A 24,819-nucleotide genomic window follows, 5' to 3' on the forward strand; every position below is an offset into this window, starting at 1 on the left:
GAAATAGCAGCGCATCTCTACTGGATATGTACGAAAAGTGTAAGTGTAATGGCGGACTGCAAAAATGTGGATATTGGACAGAAAAAAACTGCAATATTAAAAAACAGTGTACAGTGTAGGTAATGTAAGTTATCTAAGTGATGTGCAAACAAAATAAACCCAAAATGTGGTATATGTGATAAGTGGCTGTTGTTGTACAAGTAACAATTTTATTTCGGTTTAAAAATGGCCCCATCTCCTGAAAATGATAATACTCCTAAAGCCCCTGATAAAAGTGACAAGAGTAAATCAGAAAGAATTGCTACTTCGGATAACACAAAAGAAAACGACAAAGACGAAAAGGTACGTCAAATTTTAGATCAGTTATTTTTTAATCCAGTTTTGGTTACGAGAAAGTAGGTATACACCTATTTGTTGTCATAATTAAAAATATGCAGATTTCGTAGGATTCGACTAAAAGCTCTATTGACTTAATATATTATCGTGTCTATAATTTACCTACCAATAAAAGAATACTTGACAATGATTTTTATATAGTAAATTTTTGTAGTTAAGTATATTTTTATACTCATAATCTCAAACCTTTGAAAGAATTGCTAAACACTGTACCAGTTTTATGGATATTAAAACCAGGAAAACCTAATTCTTGCTTAGTTTTATATTTCTTGTTTTCTTGTAAACTGTCCTTTAAAAACATATTTGAAGGGTAGAATGATAGTTGTCAATGAATTCTCAGTTTTCATATAGCATGTGTTTCTGATGGCTTAGCAACTGTACTGATATGTTAAATAACTTATTACTAAATCTGCTTTGATTTAATCTGTATATAAAGTAAATTTAGTAATAAGTTTAATATGCTAACTTTGATTGTAAATATGATTGTACAACTTAGTTTTCTTTGGAATGTATTTTTGATTGTTTGGGACTATCTCAAGGTCCTGTTTTAAACATCTATTCTGGACACAAGAATTTCCTTTAACCATTCTATATTCTGATGCTTTATTGTGTTTACAATCTAAATGAGAGTATACAGAGTATAAGAGTTTTAAAATTTCTGCCAAAAAGTACATCTTGAATGGTGATGTGATGTGATTGATTAGGTTCCAATGTTAATCTGTAGATTTGATTTTTCATGGTTTCTTTTCACCAACAAACTTCTTCTTCCATTGCCTTATTCTATTCAGATTAGTCATACATAGCTAATTAGTAACAAATTTCTTCTCCTATTGCTCTACATATTGTTGATGTTGGCTATTAAAATCAGAACTAATTTTCATTGCAATTAGTCTAAAAAGCTCTATAAACCACTTGCATAATTTTGCATCTGAGTCATCAATTCTGCCATTTACCTTTCCTTGAGGGACAAGTTGTTGGAGGAGATATTTATTGTGTCTCACAAGATGACTAAGGTACTTCTGCCAGTAAATGTAATTTCTTCCCAGTAAATGTAATTTCTTGTTAATTGCAGATTCCCCACTTCCCCATTAGTAACATAATCTATCCAGCATATTCAGAGGATTTGTCAATAAAATCACATTTCAAAAGAGTTTTTTCAGTAATTGTATTGTAATGGTCTACCCTTCCACAACATACTGTAAAACCAGGAATATGTAGGTACATTATAACCATCTGATTTTTAGTGGTTAGGATAAAGTCCCTTTTAGTAAATATGTGCTTTATCTTGATAAAACTTGACCTTGCCTACTTAATTCAATTTTAGAAGCAAAGTAGTTAAAAAAATCAAGAGGAGCATCAAAGAGTTTACAAATTTTTGTAGAAATAGAGAATGATTACTTTTGGGTGATATACCAGATAAACTAAAGAGAGGGGCAAAACATTTAGAAGACATAAAATGACAGAACAAATAACTATAAAAGAAACGCAAAGTATATACATGGCTAAAGAATTTCTCTCCAGTCATCTCTATCCAGAGTCTTTCTCTGTCAAGCATATATTCCCATATTTCTCATGTCTTCATCGATGTTATCAAGGAACCTTGTTCTGGGTCTTCGTCTTCCTCTTCTTCTCTGACCAATGGGTCTATCAAGGAGTGTTTTTCTAGCTGGGTCATTTTGTTCCGTCTGCATTACATGGCCTATCCACCTCAGACATCCTATCTTAATATGTTTTACGAGTATATTCTATAAAGTTCGAAGTTGTATCATCTTCTCCACACTCCATTGTCATTCACTGCTCCACTTGCAGACATGTGTTTTTTGAAAATGTCCATCAATTCTATGCCTATTTTCGAAGAACCAGTAATTTTGGAGGCTGGGGGAGCCATTTTACTTACTATTACTAAGCAGCATATATATATATATATATATATATATATATATATATATATATATATTTATTTATTTATTAACAGATATACCATTTACATTGGAACAAAATATAATATATAAAATTTTTCAAAGTAAGCATAACATTGGAAAATAATTAGTAAAGTTTAACAAAAACTAATAATTAACTTGAATACAAAGTAATATCACACAAATAGCAGTCTCTTTATCACATTTTTAAATTGTTCAAAGGACTGGAAAAATAAGGCCAGATCACTTTGGTACCTATTACATAGTCTCACCATATGAGTAAGAGGTTTGAAGTATTCATAATTAAATTGATGAAATGGTAGATGAAAGAATGAAGTATGCCTAGTTCCATGAAGAGTGTTAAGACCTAATCGATTTAAAAGTTCAGGGCAATTTATCAAATTATTACTAAAGATGAGTCACTTTTTATTATTTCCAGATGGCACTATAGTGCTGTATTATTTTACTATGCAGGCTTTCTCTCTCAAAAACTTTGCCCTTGTAGAGGTCCTTTTGCAACAGCAATTGCTCTCAATGACACAACTAATGGAAACAGTCAAGGAAATTGATCCTGAAGCACAAAAAAGATTGCTTAAAATAAACGAAACAAAAACTAAGTACATGACCATCAAAAGAACACTTGAGAATGAAAATAATATAGTAATAGACAACTATACTATTGAACATGTGGATGCCTTCACATATCTGGGCACAGAAATCAATCAGAAGAATTCCGTAAGTAGCGAAATTAATGCATGCATTGCCAGTGGAAATCATACATACGCTTATAAAAGATTGGTGACATCGAAATTATTAGACAAAAGAACCAAAATGACTATCTACAGAACTTTGATTAGACCCGTGAAACATAATATGGTTGTGAAACCTGGGTAATGACGAAAAAAGAGGAAGCCTAACTCAGGAGATTCGAGAGAAAGATACTGAGAAAAGTATATGGCCTGGCACAAGAGAAAGATGGCACATGGAGAATCAGGAGAAACGACGAGGTTAATGAACTGAATGAAGGGTATGACATTGTAAGATTTGTGAAAAATCAAAGAATCATGGCTGAGACATGTTCAGCAACAAGAAGACACAAAAACGACAAAGAAGATGTTACAGTGTAAGCCGGTAGGAAGGCGGAAAAAAGGAAGGCCCAGGATGAGATGGTTGGATGACGTGGAAGGCGACCTGAAAACTATGAATATAAGACAATGGAGGAGAAGGGCCCAAGAGAGATCTGAATAGAAGGACATAGCCAGACAGGCAAAGATCCATCCAGGGTTAAAATACCAAAAGAAGAAGAAGAAGAAAGAATCGCACTCAAAAAGAAGTGGCCCAAATCTTCAACTTTTGTCAATGTGTGATTAAAGGGACTTGGAATCGTTTCTAGGAAACTGGTAGAGCTAATATGCGGCACAGAGGTGATTGTAAAAGAGCTACATCCAGAAGACAGGACAATTTTATTATAACGACATCTAGAAGAAATCGTACATTAACTGCTTGTAGGCTTCAGCCAATTACTAATATTGACTTCAGTTGTACCACTATTCACTGAAGATTACAGGAAAGTAGATTTGAGCAATACAATGTATTCGACATCTCCAGATACCAAGAGCCAACGGTGTGAGCCTTAGAGTTTGGACTATTCAACATTAGCACTAGATTACAGCACAATGGAGTTTAGATTTGTTTTGTATCATTCAGGTGCTTGGATTCTGATTAGGAGGGAGAAAACTCGAACAAAATATGTTTCAAAGATTTGTATTTGGAGGAGTATCTCCACTCTACTATCTGATATGGGTTTTCTTTGTAGTTGCGCACAAAGCCACTTATTCTTGACAAACAAAGAATAGCCACAGATATGCTGCATTCGTTATTAATTTAATTGTTGGTCAGTTTGCTCGTCAGTTGGGCCCAAATTTTATTCTTGCCAATGATAATGCTCTATCTCACCGACACGACCGGACTGGCCTACCGTTCCGCGGCCAGGTGCGCCTTTTGCCTTCGTTAGCATCTATCCATAAAAAAATTTAACGCTGAATTTTTTTTGAAACTTTACCCAAAGATAATGTAGCTACCGATTTCGCCGAAAATCGTGTTATTACGCCCAAATTACCCACTCCCGGTACGGAGAGGTAGTGATGAAAAATAACGATACGGGACTCATACGAGGCCTCGTGATCGGAATGAGTATACTCTAAACCCTTTAACGAGGATCAGTTGGAGGGCAAGTCTGGTGCCAGGAGCCGCGATAATTCCAGCTCCAATAGCGTATATTTAAGTTGTTGCGTTGTTTAAGTAATTTACACGTAAAAATCGAAACGTCAAAATAAACTTAAAAACTGTGTCTTATTCCCAATAAAAATAGTAAATAATTATTTTATGGATTTAAATTAAACTTAAAAAAACTCGCAAATTAATTGATTTACTTAACATGTATTAGGATTTCAAAAAAATTTAGGAGGTGGGAGTCTGGCGCATTTGTTTAGAGTTTGGGTTGGCTGGCGAATTTTTTAAGAGTTTGGGTTGGCGCCTTTTTTATGGACCAGTCCGGCCCTGACTCACCGAACAAAAGTTGTGAATTTAGCTCTAGAATAGCTCGGTTTAACTCGTATCTAGTGATCTCCTCGTTCAATGTCATCTTAATCTTCGTGATCCCTAGCTAGGAACACATAAAGAGCTTTCTGAATTAATCTAAGTTTCTGAAGCTCTAAGAGAAGAGTAGGACGCTTTGGATCAATGGTTCAAACGATCATTGGTTCTGAGCATACCTATAAAAGTACAGGCAGTCTGAAGAATAAGAGGGGCCTATAAGATATTGGATGAAAGATTCATCAATGAAATTTGCGATATATTTGGTTTTTTTTTAAATATTGCTGAAATTTTTTTTCGATATTTTTTATCTTTATGATAGTGTTAAATTTTATTTTTAAAGTTTTATATGTCTTTTGGGCCAGCCTTTATTTACAAAAAAACATTGTTGCTTATATCTTGTTTTCTTTTGAATAATTCGAATGATCCACTTCAAAAGACACGCAATGTATATGTTACTTGTATGCCATTACTGTGGTATGAAGAAACTTAGAAAAACTGATATTTGAATATGTCAATAACTTGGTATATTTAGATGCATTAATTACAGTATACTCCCTCTATAACGAGAACTGAAATGCCAGACTAATTACCTCGTTATAAGCCGATCTCGTTATATCAAACAACAATAATACTGTGCATACATATGAATATGTAGTTTTCTAAAACATTAACTTCCTATAGTGAAGCCATTCGGAGCAACATAAGATGCTAAATATTGTTTGAATGGCGTTTTTGAAAAAAAGTTATTTACTTTTATTGTCAATGATATACGTTAAAACAAAAAATATGTATTCTGTAAATCTGTATAAAGCGTATTTTCAAGGATAACATAAACTATTGCTTCTGCAATTGGAAGAAGTCTGTCATTTTTGACTGCGTTAAATTGTCCAGTATTCTATCTCTCATATTTTCTAAAGATGTGAAACAGTTGTATGCTTTTTCATTTGCGTTTTGTCTTTGGGTAGTTTCTTACAACGTTCAAAGCACTTTCCACATGTTGTCTATTAGGACCTTCTTATTATTAAGTGTGAATGGTCAACCCCCTACAATGACACTTGTGAATCATAAATTGTAAATTTCCGACGAGTTTATTGCGGGCGGCATTTAAAAGTAAAAAAGCAACAACGTAAAAAATACGTTTTTTGATCTTATTTTCTCTCGTTATAACCAGATTTGCCTCGCTATAGAGCTTTATAGTTGAATACAAATTTCACGGGACATCTCATGTACCTCGTTATAAGCGAAACCTCGTAATAACCGTGTTCGTTATAGAGGGAGTATACTGTACTAATAAAATTGGGAAATCAGAAAGGAAATATTAATAAAAGTCAACAGATGTGTAGGATCTATATCGATCGTATTTATATCGAAGAATGTAGGTATCACGCAAGTTGAAAGAAAAACTAGAAAACTCTATCAAAATCAAGGCCACTGTTGGTTTTAACTATGGATCGTGAATAAAAAAAGACCAAATTTATGCACAATTAATACTTTAATTGTGCAATAAAAACAGAATATGAATAAGAGAAATCAGTGAATGTGGTCGTTTAATTGCATATCCAGGGAGATTGTTGGTGAGTATCAAACTGGCATTAAATCTGTCGATCACAACAGACCAGATTTGTAAATACTAGAAAAAAACCAATGAATTTAATGTCGCTAACTTCTATCTTTTCATTGATTTTAAATCAGGGTATGAAGAAGCAGACTAAGAAGTAAATTATATGACGGACTAGTTTTCGAAAACTTAGTAAGACGGGTGAGTACTAATTCATTAAGTTATCTGTAAAGTACAAATTATACACCGCGAACTTTTACAAACGTTTGAAGCCCATACAGGAACGTATCTGCCACCTGGGTGCGAGAGAGAGAAACCTTACTACAACCTCTTTATGACTTGAATCAGGAGTCGAATATAAAGTAATAGAAAAATATTTGCTAGTTTTTAACAGTAATATAATTCCATGTATTATTTTCTCTCCTAAGAGGCAAACTAGTTCATTTTAAATATGAACACCTAAATAATGAGGCATATCTGATGAAGTCCTTTTAATCGAGGCGAAAGAATTCAAAGTAACCACAGTCAATGCAGAAGTCAGAATGACGACCTATTAACAACAAGAAAAGGTGTATTGAATAGATAGGTAGAATACTTTAACCAGGCACTTAATATAGAGGAAGAAGAAGACAACCTGGAAGACGAAACAGATGACGCAAGGGGAACACGAGAGGGAAGAGGAACCACCAACGATTCTTGGAGTTAAAGATGCAGTTAAAAAACTAGCCAATAACAAATCACCCGGAATAGATAATCTCTCAGCTGAACTATACAAAGAAGGTGGCCACAATACCATAATAGCATTACAGCAGCTTATAAAAGACATATGGACACAGAAATCCCTCCCCAATGATTGGAATATTGGAATATTTTGCACCATAAACAAAAAAGGCGATATCTATTGCTCTAACCACAGAGTAATTACGCTTCTAAATGCAACTTATAACATATTTTCCACGGTACTATGGCACCATATGCAGAACGGATAGTAGGAAAATACCAGGCTAGTTTCAAAGGTGGTAAATCAACAATTCGTCAAATTGCAACCTTAAGACAAATTTTAGAAAAAACACTGGAATATGGCACATATACTCATCACATATTTACAGACTACAAAGCAGCCTACGACTCTGTAAATAGAAGAGAAATGTTCAAAGCAATGAAAGAGCTAGGAATACCAAATCAGTCGGTAATTTTAACAAAGCTAACTCTTGAAAAAGTTGAATGTAGAGTAGGAATTCAGAGGGAACGGTCTGAACCTTTTAAAACAAATAATGGGCTGCGCCAGGGAGACACTTTCTCCTGTATACTGTTTAATCTGGCTCTGGAAAAAGTAATACGTATGTCACAAATCACAATCATTGGTTCAATATATAATAAATCAGTACAAATCCTTGCCTATGCTGATGATATCAATATTGTTGGAAGAACGGAAACTGCTGTACGAGAGGCGTATGTAAAATGTGTGTATGTTAAAAGAATCAGCTATAAAAATAGGTTTAATAATAAAGACTACCAAAACAAAAAAGTATATGAATATAAGCACGCAACAACAAATCCTACGGCCACTTGTTATAGAAAACAACGTCATCGAAGCAGTGAATAAATTTTTATACCTGGGAGCGCTCCTTAACACTGAAAATAATACTACCGCAGAGATAAACCGCAGAATTTGCACGGCCAACAGATGCTATTTTGGGCTCAATCTCCTCTTTAAATCCACAATTATATCGAGAAATACAAAAATAAAACTCTACAAAACAATAATACGCCCAGTCCTAACATATGGTTCAGAGACCTGGACACTTAACAAAAAATAATGAAAACATGTTAGGATGTTTCGAAAACTCACCAGTTTTTTGAAAACGCTCTACAGTACTTTTGGTAGAATGCACAGCTTCTGCCACGTCGAGGATGTTCATACTACTCTGTATCATACCAATACCTCGTAGCTGTGTTTCACGATCAAGGTGATTTCTTTGCATATTTACTTAGTTAAAACCACAATAACAATAAATTCTAACTACACTTGCAGCAAGAATTGTACTGAATATGCTTTTAAGGTGAATAGATAAACTTCAAAAAATTTACCTTTTTTAAAGATCATCAAAAACATAAACCGATATAGTAAATTGTGATATGTCCAATCAATAATAAACAAATTTTATTTTAACAAAAAAATATTTCTTCTTAAAAGTAAACGACTTTCATTGCTTGCTCCTAGACTCTAGACCATTTTTGATGTGTGTATGATGAAATATAAACCTTTTTATGCAGTAAACAAAGTAAAATTAACAAAAATACAACGACTTGTACACAGATTCACAGTCGACATAAATCCTGAAATGCTGCACATTTTGAAAAAAATAATAATAAACCTTGTAATGACAATTCAACAATTTATATTTTCGATATTTATGCATGAATTTATGTTTATAATAAACATTACCGTAAAATGGGGTGAAATTGATCACTCTAAAATTATTCATTCAAAAATATAATAGTAAATTGTAAAATTCACTACATATTTTTTACTAATATGGTTCAGCAAGATCTATATTAAATATTTCTCCATAAAAAATATTTTTTTGATTAAGATTTTGACTAAAAAATGTAAACAACTGGATGAACAATTTAATACCATGAATGGGGCGAAATTGATCATCCCTTTTTAAGTGAATAAAAAAAAGCATAAGTAATATGTAATGCCGGTCGACCATATTCACCCCACGTTATAAATATTTTTCAAAAAATGTAAGAATTCTGTAAAATGTATACTGGGGCTAAATTGATCATTGCAATTTAAACCACAATTTGCTTTTCTACAGATTTATTTTATTCACACTAAAAAACAAAAATATTTTACGCCCTAAATTAGGTTTCACAAAGAAAAGTCATCAATGGTATTAAAAAAAACTGAACCGCATATACATTAAAAACTAATATTTTCTAAAAATTGTAATCATATGAAATAGGTCATGAAAAGTAAACTTTAATATGATCGTATGAAACAGCTCATGAAAAATAAACTTTAATATGCTTACACCAAAGAATGACAAAGTTGGGCTAGTACTGCAATGTAGAAAACCAAAAAACATAATTTTAACATCTCTATTACCTCAACCCGTTTTTTAAACATACCGGTCCGAGTATATATGAAAGATAATGTTTCTGTTGAATTAAGGAATTCAGGATAGGGGAAAATGGCAATAATATCACTCACTTCAACCGAAAATTTATCATGTTCGACCAGTTTGAAAGCCTTTTTCACTTCATCTGTAGATTTATATTCTACAACGTCTAGGTCCTTTTCATTAGCTTTTTGAATTTTGCAACATAGCGATAGTATTGCTTCATCTTTCTTCTTCCCAATACCTTTACTAACAGAAAAACTGTTTCTTTGATGTTATCCTTGTTATAGGCAAAATATTCAACCCCATCATTATTGTCAGACTCATCCAAGTTAGATGTTTCACTTTCAGTTTCGTTATCACTTGGTGGCTCTTTTTCACTGTCGTTTTCAGTTTCGTCAGGTTGTTGAGCTACAACTCTTATTCTTGGCTTGCCATTTAGTTTAGTTCGCTTAATATTTCGCCTGGATGGTGCAGCTGAATATATTTTCTCCTTTAGAAAATGTACCAAAAGGTTGTCGATTTGGCCCTCTATTTCTTCATCTTCTTTAGGTAACTTATTTAAAACTTTCTTTGTAGAGAAAGGGTAAATTCCTGTGGCTGTAAAGGAGGAAACAATAATTCGTTTTATACCGCTGTTTTCGTCCACTATGTTTGTTTTTTTGTCCATGTGCTGAAGAGTAGTGTTTAACAAGTTTGGAGAATCTTTCTTATCTATTGTGGTTAATGTGGGGTGACAGTTTTGCCAATCACTAAGAGTTTCCCTCCAAGCCATCTCAAGGGACGGAAAAAACCGACATCAAGTGGTTGGGTCAAATGTGTTGAGTTTTTGATCAAACATAAAAAGCCCACATTGTTTTGTTCGAATAAAGATATCACCTCATCAGTAAAATGTGACGAAAGTATATCTCCTATGATGATTTTTTGCCCTTCAAGACGTTTTGCATGTGGTAAAAAGGTCAAAGTAAACCAATTCGTAAATGTCTGTGAATATATCCATCCATGGTGGGATGAACCTACAGAGCAGTATCTGTTAGTACAGCAAGGTGATCCTTTTGGATCATTTTCAGTCTTTTGTAACCACATTTTTTCTGCTTCATAAATTATATATGGTGGTAACAGCAGTACTGAAGCCGAAGCACACATCATTATAGACGTCGCTGCTTTAGTAAAATTAAAATCCTGTTCGGGATATTTGGTGCCGCGTTGAAATATCATTTTCTTATTTCCGGGGTTATCTTGTACATTGGTCTCGTCGTAATTGAATATGTTATTAGGTGAAATATTTTCTAATTCTCTACACAGATTCTCGAAGTAGACAACTAAAATATTAGCTTTAGGTTTTTTAATATTGGTCGCCACTTTTTGGGTAATTTCGCCTTTATGTCGTCTCAGTAATACCCAGTCAGTTCCAGGTAAATTGTTTTTGAAAAGAGGCACTTGTCGACCCTGGGCATCCAAAACACTTTTGGCTGAATATTTTATATCTCGCTAGTCAAGGGGAAATATAGCGGTTATTAAGGGTTCCTTAGCGAATTTTATATTCTTCGACAACGCGACGTAAGGACCATCCTTCCTCAAGAACTTTGTGGTGGGCATTTTCCACCCCTACTTCGTAATAGTCCTTATATGGAGAAGCACTAAGTTTTCTTATATAATTTCGAACCATTTTTTCTGAAAAGAAAGCACTAATTTAAGATTTCTTAAAAAAAATGTTATCAAGTTCGCCTCTGATCGAGATCAATTTCGCCCGACAATTTGATCAAATTAGCCCCATTGTGAATTTTGAAATTTCCCGCGTAAATTATGATACTAATTAAAATAATTAGTTAAAATGGCACATTTTTTGTAGTTTTTCTCGGGCACTAGAAAGTTAGGAAGCTAAAGAAACTGATCAAATATATACTTAGCCATAATTAAAACAAGCATTTTTCCATAAAAAAATATACTTAATACTTTATCTAAACAATCACAGGTTTTACGCTAGTGTTTACTAACTAAAGCGACGTTGTCAACCGTTTGTTAAGCTTCTTAGATTTCAAGGAAAATTAAAATATTCAGAATCATTCGCAATTATCAATTTCGCCCCTTTGGATAAATTTCATCCCATTTTACGGTACTTAACAAGAATAATGCAGTAAACGATAAAAAAGGGCCGATATGTACTTTTATTATTAAAAGTGTAAATCTAAACGAAGACGGCAAATTTGTCCTATGTTTATAATTTTTTTATTGAAAGGATATTTGAAATATCCATTATAATATTTACTGTAGCCTAAAATATCCAAGCATTTTTTTTTTCATTCAAACAAATTTTAAGGGTTAAAAAAATAAAATTTTCAGGGATCTATAAATAGGACACTGGCCTATATTGGGATAATATTATTTATTATTTTTAATGGGAATTAACCACAATTTCATTTGAAAATGTTTATGTTGACGTTAAAATTTCCACTTCGGTATTTTGAGAACGATTTTTTTATACTCGGTTCGCTATTCCCAGTCCGAACTGTCTAGTGAATTTAGTAATTATTTTTTTGCGAAGTTAGTTACTTTTTGACAGACTAAAAGTGGCTGGAAATTACTATACAACCAAGCACACAAACTCATAGCCAATATTAATAGTAAACAAACTAAATAGTAAATAAAATAGAACTTTGCGAATTACCGACAATCAATATTTATTTATCTGCACCATATAATAAATAGTTATGTTAAATTATAACAACTAAAATATATTATTTAAATATATACTACCCAAAATTTGATGGGTTTAGTATACACTTCCACTATTTAGAATAATTCTTCCTTTTTAAAGAAACAAGTCTGCAATTGTAGGATACTTGAGCTATTAATACTGAGAAGTAGGAATTGTTGTGTTGTAGGTTTCCGACAATGAATCTGTCAAAATATGCCCGAGCTAAGCGAATGGAGTATAATAGTACCTATGAGTTTTTATATTTTATACAGGTAACATAAGAATAGATGAAACAATTAATTTAAGATTATCAAGATACACAGGAGTATGGAATATATAACAATGAAGAATTGAACAAAACAGACAATCAAGTCATCAACAGACAAGTCATTTTAAATGTTTTATTGTTCTTATCTTTAATTCTGTTACTATTAAATCAAATTTAATTACAACTTCAACTAAAATGTAAATTAATATTTTCCTGAGGATTTATCAGTGGATAAAACAAATATTTGTCCTTGCCTTTTAATGTCAATAGAGCTTGACAATACTATTTAAGTAATGAATCAGGATGTAAACAGTCTCATATTTCTTATAAATAACTGTTTGTGTTGTCATTGTTCTAGACATTATCAAATTTGAACGATGGGGAATTAAAGGCACTCCTGGATGAAGCTATTAACTACAAGAATCCTAAGGATAGGGAAGGAAAAAGTAAATTGTTTAAGGTAAGTAAAAACGTTTTTTTTATTACAACTTAAGTTTTTAATCTGCCTTAGGAAAAGCTGAAAAAGTGATTTAACTTTTGAGACATGGAAATACCTTTGCAGAAACCTGAAATCTGACATCACTATCCTAAATTTTGATGTTTTATGTTAATAGCCCTTTCGGGAGTTGTATTTGCACTCCCGATTATGTATTAATAATAATAATTGCTTACTAATACGTCTATAAATTGTGCGATACCGGAAAACGAAACACATCGAATATCTTCAAATGCCCTTTTGTTGTAAAAAAAAATCAAAAACGGGGCGAATTTTATTTAACTAAAAGGTTTTTTTTTATTATATCTTCAACTGTCATATTTCTCTCACCACTCCCCACTTACTATCACCAATGCAATTTATTCGCCAAAATAGTACCGAAATTTAGACGGCTGTGATATTGTGCACGTGATACGTATTTATTTGATTGGGCTATGGACTTTTACGTCATATTAGAATGATCTATTATTAAAACCGTCGTGAAATGGTTCTCAAAACTGATGATAAAGTGTTTAGAGCATAGAGCATTATTTCCGCTCATACGGAATAATGGTTTAAGTTTAAAGCAAGTGTTCAACAAGGCGGCCTCCAGTAAAAGTGTAATGTTAGCAATCGTTGAGGAATTCAGTAACACTGGTAGTGTGTTGTATCAGCGCCAGAGCTCTTTCGGTCGTCTAAAAACAGTTCTTATTTGCGACAATCAAGTACGCGTTCGCGATCATATCTTACAGTCTCCAAAACGAAACCTTCGATGTACTGCGTATAAACGGAATATCAGTGAAACATTCGCACGTCGACTGTTCAAATCTTTTGGTGGTTATCCTTACCACATTTAATTTGGTCAAAGACTAAATGTTGCTAACAAACGTGTAAGAGAAGTTATCTCCTTAACACCCAGATGCCAGTGTAAAGAAACTACTCCACAGTGAACGAGTTACCATTTTGGTGTGCTGTGTCTGGGCATGGGATTATTGGTGCTTATTGTGTTGAAGATAAGGACGAGCTTCCAATTATTGTTAACCAAGAACTTTAAAGGGAGAACATTTTTACACTATTTGTAAACTCGACTTTACATTATGCAATTTTTAACAAGCACAACAAGCAAACAAACGAAACTTTAAAGACATGCAAAGCAAGAGTCTTAGCTTCAGCTTTACATATGAATCAATAAGAAGCCCACAGAAAATCACAAATAGATCTCTAGGGTTCTTTAAGTACTATTATAGTTTTAATTATAACTTGATTAACGGTTGTACGTATTATCGATTTAATCTTCGGATTACCTAAATTATTTGCAGGATCTTCTCATTCAAGCCGAAGAAACTGAACGCATCGCTCGAGCGACTAGTGCTGGCGGATCCGAAGAAGCTCGCCATTACAATCCTTCTGCGGCCCGTCGCCACCACGGCCGTCACAGCGCTGGCGCTGATGGCGGTAGCGGTAGTGGTGGACATCACGGTGGAAGAAGACATCACGATAGACACCGGAAACCGTCTTCCATCTCGGAGAATATGATGCATGGAGGCAGCTTGGACAATCTGGCCAAGGAAGAACTGTTTCTGGAATCAAGGCAATGTTTGATTCCGAAGATGAAGACAGTTAGTACGAGGCAGAGAGAAGGGGGTGAGTCTTTCTTTATATGGTACAATTTGCAAGCAGTTGTAATAACTTAGCCGTAACAGAGCTCAGTTCTGTTTTTATAAACTGAGAAAATTTAGTAGTTATATTTTGACAATTTCTATTTTTTTGATAGCTGTGATTTGTTTATTTGGCGGAAACTACTATACGCATAGTGTGGCTAATTAATAGTCTACAGTAAATCATCATAAGGAGTTGAAGAAAAACCATAAGCTGCAACTTTGTGGATTACTTAAGAATATGATCGGAAAATCTGAAACTGAGGCGTTTCCCTTCATACACTCTGGACAAAATCACGCTGTGAAAAGTGTCATAGTATTTATGATCAGTGCCAAATTGAAGCTTTTCATACAGTCTCAAAGGGAAGATGCCCCAGTTTCAAAATTTCCGATCATAAAGTGTACTATTTCCCAGCCAGATACACAACATGTGTTATCATCTTCCTCAGCTTTTTCCTTTTTAGGAGTCGCTGTTTCTTACTCTTTTTCGCCACTCTTATCTGTCCATCGTGTCTTCTTCACCCAAACCTTTCTCTTTTAAGTCCTCTGCCACACGGTCCTTCCATGTTCTCCTCGGTTTTCCTCTACTACTCTTTCCTTCAACTTCTAACGCTCTATCCTTCGTCCCACATAGTTTTCATTTAAAAGTCTGCCGTGACCAAACCATTGCAGTCTTTGTTTTTGATCGTTCCTGATCTTGTCCCTTATAGTCTTACCCAACATCCACCGTATTTTTTCCTGAACCCTCATTATAGGCCACACTTCACCGCCTTACACCAACGCAGGCCTCACCATACTCTTGTATATTTCTCCTTTCAGTCCTTCTTTGATTTGTCGATCACAGAGTACCAGATTCATTCGCTTTCCACTTTCCAGTGATCAGTCCAATCCAGTTAACTGAAATGACGGTCTATTTTTCATTCCAGTTCGTCCACTCCAGCGCTACTGGAATAGTGTGAACGGCCAAGCCAGTGCTTGATTACACGTTGGACAGTTCATAAAAGCATTGTTACTATAATGTTATTGATCTTATAGCTTTTGAATGACTAGAATAATGTGAAATGTGAACGATATGATCCAGTCCAGCACTGGACTGGATTAATTCGCTGGATTACTGGACTGGAATGATATGAACCGGTCATTATCTTGATACGGTGATACCATTCTACTGTATCATATATCCTACTCATTATTTATCACAACACTTCCTCTCCTATAGCCTTTCAAACCTCCACAGGTATTCCGTCAGGTCCTACTGCCTTACCATTTTTCATCCTATTTAAAGCCTCGACATGTTGTATGTTTGGTTAGGATATTGGCTGCGAAACCTTTGGTTTTGTTCGCCTATTCATATTTGACTTTAATTCTAAGACAAAAAAAGAAATTAATACTAAAAACAATATAAAATCAACAAAAAGTCTACATTATACAAGATTTAACATGTTGAATAAACATTTAGCGAAATTTTAGTCTTAAAGAAATTATGTGTACTGATTACAAATATAATGTGTGTTCAAATTATTATCTCTGTCATAAATTTCATCATGTGGTTGGTCTATTACAAATCAACAAACAGCTGATTTTACGAAAATGCAATCATACAGGACCGGACTAAGGTTTATCTTGTAAACTAAATGTTCGAATTTTGGAGAAATGTATTTTTTCCGACGTGAAGATTTTACCTAGCAAAATCCCAATTTTAAACGCATTATCCTTTATCTATACTACTTGATATATGCGAATATACAGGGTGATTCTTTTGGAGTTTCAATTAGACCTTTGACATATAATTAATATCTGAAAATTTGTTATAAGAGGTTTGTAGATATGCCCAATTTATCTAAAATATTTAGAACATACTACCAATTTCGGTTATACCGGAACTTGAATAAAACTTCCTTATCATAAAGGTGACTTTTACTTTCTAAATTGGAAAAAACAACAGTTTTTAAATATTGAACAAAAAAAATTATTATATTTGTGGTCATAATTTTTTCTATCATTGTTAAGAAAGAATTGAGGTATACAAAAAAATTTTTTTTGACACTTTTAGTTCTTTTTTACCACTGCAGAGGGCGTCTTAAAAAGATGCATTTTAATTTGGGGGACACTTTTATAATAATAAAATAGCCATATTTATTTTTTTACCTCTAATCAGCGCTTCCTGGTGCATATTGGGTGCCCTCACTAACCAGTAAAGGTATACTGAATCCTTTTTTTTTAAACCATTCGTTTTAAACCAGTCCAACTTTTTGAACGTAGAAATAACACTAAAATAAATGGTATTGTAATGTTTTTATTAATCTAATTTATTGTTTTTATTTATTATTAAAGGTTCTATTTATAACACTTACAAATTTATTAAAGTCTTTATTACTAATTTATTTTACACCAATAATTATATAATTTATCTACATTTATTATAATACGTGCGTTACATTTTAAAACCCGACGCGATGTTCAAAAACTAACTGTCCTGTTTATAACAAAATTCCTCTTTAAATATAAAATCCCGTTATTCGAGAATCACGGCGATCACCCATCGAAGAGCCCAGAAGGTCACCCATGCTGGTTTTATTCGACCTGCCTCTGGAAATCGTGGGTGACTCAGAATTCCGGTAAATAGGTCTTTCAACTGAGCGCCGAAATTACTAGAAATAGAAAAGAATTAGTCATAATATATTTACAGTTTTGAGTCATATGACACGTCATTATCTATCGTAACAGTATTATAGGAGGAAAATAATGTATTTAAATTTTGGTGGATGCGGGGTTATATATTATATATTGCTCATTTTTTCTAAAATATATGAGTGATCGATCTTTTTTGCACCGTATCTCGCTTAGTTTGAATGCAATCGACATTTAACAGTACATATTCAGTTGTCTTTTCAAGCACTACAAAAAGTGTTGCCAGCATTATACCCGTAAGATCGATCAGTTTTCTGTTATTTCAAGTTGAATGTACCGATTCTATCATTCACAAAAAAGTATCCTTTCGCTTACCATCTCGCTTTGTATTGCAAAAAACGAATCTCTTTGTTTTTTCAAAAATTGTTCTTACTCTTATTTTCTTTAGATGCATAATTTCTCAAGTTATTCGAAAAAAAACCGCTCGAAAAGGTGTTATTTTTCAATGAAAATTGCAAATTTTTAATCACGGTTCAAATTAAGACTAATAGCATTGTTTAAATAGGACTAGTTAGACAATCCTTATGGAACAAACGTTTGACTTTTCTTCTGCCGTCATATGGCGGCCTCTAGTAATAAATTTAAAAAACTATTAACAGAAACTTAATTCTCAGCAGGATTCTATACGAGTATATTTCTACCAGTCTGGTAACTAATGCAAACCCGTACACGGGTGCCAGATTGTGAAGAAAATATAAGACTTTAATAAAATGCTTATTGTTATTATCGTTGTATGCGTCTTGTGAAAGATAACTTGACTATTTCGAGCGAATATTTCAAATTGTTTTTCTACTTTGAGACTTGATAAATCTAAACCGGTTAGTAATCTATTTAAATGAAGCAGTTAAATGCTGCCTTTTTTTTAAGTTTTATTAGTTTACCAGATATTTAATTTGGTTATATGATTTGTTAGAAAAGGATTAAATATTTAATTGAAATAGACTCGACTGCTATCGTCTTAGAACACTCATGCGGAGGTTTATTTTTTAGTCAAGACTTGAGTTTTATCATTGTTTAAAAAAAAATTCTTTTTAAACAATGGTTTTATGTATGTTTTGAGAAAATTAAATTTTCAATCTTTTAATATTTAAAATGACGTTTGAAAATATAGTAAATTTATGGGTATGGTTTTTTGATAATGGTTTTGAAACAAATAAACAGATCGATATGCCACAACAAGAGGCACCACATATTTAGGGACAAATTAATCTATGTGTCGGGATAAAAGGAATAATAATTAACAAAACTTTAATAAATAGTACCCTTTATTTTATTTATTTATGTATTTTATAATATACACACCATGTTTGTATTTCTGTTTACATAAATGAAAATGTTTTTTTCAATCAACTCGCACGATCTGACTGTTTATGCAAAAATTAAATTCGCGTTATTTTAATAGTTAGATAACACTTATCAAAATTCTGATATCTACACCATAGACAATATTAACAAAATAATAATTCAAGGTAAAAAAACAAAACAAAATTGTTTACATTAAAACATTTACATTGTTTAAAGTGTGTGATAATTATGAAATCTTTTTGTCTTGACCAATGGTGATAACGGCATATCTAAAAAGCTCATCAACAAAATCGTCAAGTTCAGAATTATCACTGTGCGAAACAGTATTGGCACTGGTTGATGGTTGTTTTTCTAATGAATACGTATGAAAAACGCGTGGTGTCGTTAAAGAACCTTCCTCTTCTACCTCACTATATTTTTTTGGTATAGCAGTACTGGGTAAATATTTTGCATTGCGTCAAAATGCTTACTGCATAGATTTTTTTTTTAAATCGGGTAGCTCCAGACTTTCCAATGCAGCATTACCTACAACAATATTATTATTAACACAACTGAAAAAAAGCAACTTTCTGCACAATACATTAAATTAAATTATATATATATATATATTAATTATAATTAAATTATATATATATATATATATATATATATATATATATATATATATATATATTACAATATATATATATATATATATTATATAAGAATAAGAAAAAAAATTTTTAGATAGGAAAAAAAAGAAATTAATTACTATTTAAATGGGAATAAGCCACAATTAAAGGTTAAAATACGTTTATTGACGTTTTAATTTCCACTTCGGAAATCGTTCTCAAACATGTTTGTTTTTTAGAACGATTTCCGAAGTTGAAATTGAAACGTCAATAAACGTATTTTAACCTTTAATTGTGGCTTATTCCCATTTAAATAGTAATTAATTTAAAATGAAACAAGAAAATAGCTTCAGAACAATATTAGGAAAAAAAAAAGATCCCATATCACTACCAAAAACAAATTTTTGATAGTCCTATAGAATCTAGTCATGGATGATGTTATCAGTGATTGTATCAACAATTACACTTTTTTCATTCCTTTTATTAAAAGATATGTAGATGATTTAGTTTTGGCACTTCCTAAACACAAAATAATGAAATAGTCAACATTTTCAACAATCATAATCAACATATACAATTTACAGTTGAGGAAGAGGTAGATGATTCTCTAGTTCCTTAGAGAGGGTTTCAAGTCCAGTGCTTTATACAGGTTGGTGAATTGTTTGCAGTCGGTAAGTTTGGTATGGTTGATTCGTAGTCTTCTAATAGTCGATGCTTCTCTTCTAGTTATGAAGTCTAGGGAGAGATGACCAATAAAAGATTGAAGTTTATGAAAAGTTGTTTTGCTCTTTTGCTATAAGTTTTGTCAAGTATCCTCTACTGACTTTTTAAAAAAGAATTTCGAGATTCGTTAGCTAGTTGAATTGGGGTGACTTCAGTCACCCCATGGTTGGTAGCTTCTTTGGCAAAATTATCTGCTGTTTTATTACCAGTAGTTCCGGTGTGAGAAGGCAGCCATATGAGAGAGACTTATATCGTAAGCAAAGAGATTTTGGTATATGTTATGAATGTTTTGAACTAATAGGTGGTCAGTGAAAATTGTATTGACTAAACGGATATATGAAAGTTAATCTGAACAAATGGGCAATATGTCTGTTTTGATGGGAAATGCATTTAAAAGCCAACAGAATACTATATAGTTCACCTGTGCAAACGTTGCATATTACGGGTAACCGAGATGATCTTACAAGTTCATGTTTAGTGGTTACTGCGCAACCAATACCAGTGGTAGTTTTAGAAGCATCTGTATAGAGAATTAAATTCTAAAAATGCTTTCTTTATAAGAAGGTTAGAAGATTCAAGTTTGTTAAAAATGGTGAGTGAGGTATATATTGAGGGGAGATCTTTAGCCCAGAGGGGAAGTAAAGTTAGAGGAAATGAACTAGTCTGAAAAAGGTCAATATTTTTAAGTAGTGGACAAATTAATTGAGGTATAGGTTTTATGATAAGGTGTTGGTTATTGTTAATGGAAGAAAACGCCATTGTGGCAATTAGGGAATGAACGGGATTAAATGGATTTGCGGATGTTAATGCAGCATACGAAAGTAGAAGTGATTATCGTCTTAGGGTAGGAGAAAGTTCATTAGATTCACGGTATACACTCTCAATAGGACTAAAGCGAAAAGCGCTCAGACCTAGAAGTAGTTTTATCGGCACCCCATTAAAGATGACTGAGGGTTTTAAAAATGTTCAACCTTTTAAAACAATTGATTTTAAGTTCAGAGACTGGATTTTTTCAATTTAATCTGGAGTCAAACATAAAACCGAGAATTTTACATTAATTAACAACAGAACTGCAGGAGCTAATCAATAGAGTTGACATTGAATGCACAAATTGGGGACTGTCGATAAATATTGATAAAACTAAATACATGGTGACCAGTAAAGTGAATATCGGCGCAACCCAACTGATATTAAACCAACAACCGCTGCAGAGAGTTCAGAGATTCAAATACCTTGGATGTTGGATTACCCAAAATCTAGATCTATCCTTCGAAATTCGATGTAGAATTGAACAGGCAAGAAACTCATTTCAAAAATTCAAGCCTCTATTATCCAATAACTCATTAAATTTGGAAATCCGTGAAAAGTTTACAAGATGCTACGTGTGGTCTGTACTTTTGTATGGATGTGAAACTTGGACTTTAAACGCCGATATCATGAATAAAATCGAGGCGTTTGAGATGTGGTTGTATCGAAGGATACTAAAAATTCCATGGACTAGCAGAACCAGAAACGAAGAAGTTCTTCGAAGAATGGGACATCAACGAACTCTATTAAATATTATTAAGAGGCGTAAACTAGAATATCTTGGACATATAATCAGAGGACCAAGATATGAGTTCCTTCGGCTAATTCTCAACGGTAAAATCGAAGGAAAGAAATGGATAGGACGGAAGAAACTCTCTTGGTTGAGGAATTTGCGGCAGTGGACAGGTTTGACAGCGGACCAATTGCTACACGTAGCGCAAGACCGAGATCAGTATAAAAATATTGTAAGCATGGTAGTCGCCGACGTTCCGTAGGGATATGGCACTCTAAAAAGAAGAAGAAACAACAGAAAGTAGAGAATTGTTAAATAAAATTTTGGTTAAGGGAGTGAAAATTCTTCTGGAAAATTTTACTAATTTGGTTTTGTTCTCAGTAAGTGATAATCCTAGTTCGTTAGATCTATCTTGAAGTAGATTTACTACACTTTGTATAAGTTTATATGAGGTTGGGACCTCACCAGGGTTAAGTTACCAGTGGATATGATAACATTTGCCATGTTATTATATCCACTGGTAGCTTTAACATCCTAATATATAAGACTAAATAATGTAAACTAAATTGTAACGTATAACTTTTAACGGGTTTTTACCCAGATATTTAGCGGCTTAAAACATGTTCACCTAGACACTGATGATGGAATATAGATTCCGAAAACCTTTTTTCTTCATGACATAGCCCATTTGGGTTTTTTAATTTATATACCTTTTATAATGGATTTTAACAAAAATTTTTTTTTGTAATGATTTTTTTTTATATTAGTATAGATTAGGGCAAGATCTTTCATTAACGATTGTCAGCGGTATGTCAGTGATAAATTTACTGGCTTCATTTAGAGGGTCGTTGGTGCCTAAGGAATTTTCGAGAAATTTTTCAAGATAATTATAGAAAATCCTAATTTTTGTGTTTTTATAGGATTTGAGTGCAGCTTTTAGTCCGAAATAGTTTATAGAAGAGTTCGGATAATTGGTATCTTGTGAAACTAAGGATGAATAAGGAAAGGGTGAAGGAAGAAAAGAGTATATATGGTTAGGTCCAGATTTGTTCCAAAACTTTTATTTTATCAAGTATAACCTTTTGATTAAAAAAGGGATTGGATATTTTAAGGTTATTTTTTATTTTTTATTTTTTATTTTTAACTTTTTTTTTTCAAACTAGACTTGGGCTAGTATCTGAAGTACATAAAGTTTTCTTACTTAATTAAATATTGTGTCTAAATTTGGCAAAAGATGAAGTAAAAATATACATATAGCAGGAAACTCATGATATATGCCTATTGATCATCTGATGTTCCGTATTTCTTAGGGACTGTTCGATTAGTGAATGCGGGATGGAAGGAGATACATTTGAAATAAGGATTCTTTTGGTCGCAGAAAGAAGCCTGCAGATCAAGATGACGGTGAAATTAATTATGACGTTCGGTGTATTAGTTGATCAACGATGTCGGTAGAAGTGAGGAAAATGTAGATTCGATTATTCGAAATGCGAGATTTAAAAGTAATATTTTTTGGATAAACTATTTTATCAATTTCTTTAATATATTCAAATAAAACAGTATTCAAAATGGAGTGCATGACAATAACTTGTCCCCTTTTAGAAAACGAACGGGAAGGAGGGCTAGAGACTGCGGCAACGACATATGATTTTGGGTTGAAACTGGAGTTGTTTTGTGTAAATGTAAATATTTAATTGCTGTTCATGATGTGTAGTTCTGGTTACCCAGACCGTAACACAATACCTAAACGTGAGTACCCAAAGGACCCTCTCCCAAACTGGAAAGAAAGAAACAAAGGATCTCGCCTATTTCTTGGGATTTTCACTGGTTTTCTTTAATTAAACCAATATAGCCACAATTAAATTCGACTATTGAAATATAAAACCAAATTTGATACTCGTTTTCTTATCACATTGTGATTAAAGAACTTCGCTTCGTATTGTTAACTCGTCGATGAATTAATTTATCTGTTTAACACTGTTTAAATCTTTAAAATCCATTAGGAACTTTAAAAAGGGTGTTTAACCTTTGACAGTTATTTGATGTTTTTTGAATCGATTATTTGAAGCTTTATTTATAAACTTCAACATTTTATTAAACTTATTATAAAACAAAACGGTTTGCAAAAGTGCTTTTTAGCTTCTAAACATTTATACCACTTTTGATATTTTTCATGTCATACGGCTGTACGTAGGCTCAATGAAAAGCTGGCGTAAAAGCACAATTAAAAAAAAAACAGAACTTTCTATAACCACTAACAAGAAACAAGCTGAGATATTGCAGCGGACAGATCTCCCTTGCATTTTTCTGTGGCGATATTTTACGAGTACCATTATTTTAATGTTTCAAAATAATTTACTTCTTCACTGTGTATGCTATTGATAAATCGAATTATAAAAATTAGATATTCTTTTACAATGTTCAATTTTCAGCTCTTGATGTTAATAAACAATGAAAATATTTGCAATTTCTTAAACAAGAAAAAAAATGCTATTTGATTTCCTCTGGGCCATAGAAGGTTTTGGTTTTTTTTTAATGTTTTTTTTATTAGCTTTATATTGAGCCTACATACAAGTGTGACATAAAAAAGTCAAAGTTATTAAAAATTTTTATATGCTAAAAATTTGTTACTCTTCAAACTGATTTTTAAAAACAAATTTATTATATTCTTGATGTTTTTTTTTAATAGTTTAAAACGAAGCCATAAAAAATCGATTGCTATTTACAAAATATCCCTAGAGTGACTGTTTGGACAGGTACAGTTGTTTAAACTGGATAAACAAATTGAATAACTCATAAACTGTATGGTCGTTCTGTATGACATTTAGCACACTTTAAAAACTCATTAACTGCCATAATTTTAAATAGTTGTATTACATATCGTTATGCAAAAAGAAAGTTATTAACATTTATAAATGATACTTTAAAAATAAGGGTTTTTAAATTATCTCGGTCAATTCTTTATGTATTTTAATTATAAAAATATCAATATTAGAGAACATTTTATGATCTATAACTTTTATTTTAACGTTTTATGCGCATAAACTTTTTTCACTTTTTACGATTGTTTAAAAAAAAGCAAAGCAAAATTAGCTAAATTTTTCACATAATTGTCATCAGCTACCCCTCATATACCTTTTAGAGACTTTAAATATCTGTTTAAGATTTTTTCAGCTTTTTTTAGAGTTGTAGATCATAAAAAGTAATGTAACTTTTGAGAGTATCCAAATTAAAATACAAGAAACTAT

At 32.5% G+C, this 24,819-nt stretch overlaps 1 protein-coding gene across 2 annotated transcripts in view; it reads left to right on the plus strand.

Annotated features, from left to right (window-relative positions):
- Nucleotides 1–14: 14 nt before the first annotated feature.
- The window catches only part of LOC140436564 (uncharacterized), a 158,581-nt gene continuing 133,776 nt past the window's right edge, over nt 15–24,819 (plus strand). For both annotated transcript variants that reach the window (XM_072525488.1, XM_072525490.1), the window contains exons 1-3: nt 15–342; nt 12,927–13,028; nt 14,363–14,687. In XM_072525488.1, coding sequence (XP_072381589.1) covers nt 226–342; nt 12,927–13,028; nt 14,363–14,687 — 544 coding nt within the window. In that variant the 5' untranslated portion in view covers nt 15–225. The remainder of the gene's footprint in view (nt 343–12,926; nt 13,029–14,362; nt 14,688–24,819) is intronic.

Source organism: Diabrotica undecimpunctata, chromosome 3, assembly GCF_040954645.1.
Source record: "Diabrotica undecimpunctata isolate CICGRU chromosome 3, icDiaUnde3, whole genome shotgun sequence".
NCBI lineage: Eukaryota > Metazoa > Arthropoda > Insecta > Coleoptera > Chrysomelidae > Diabrotica > Diabrotica undecimpunctata.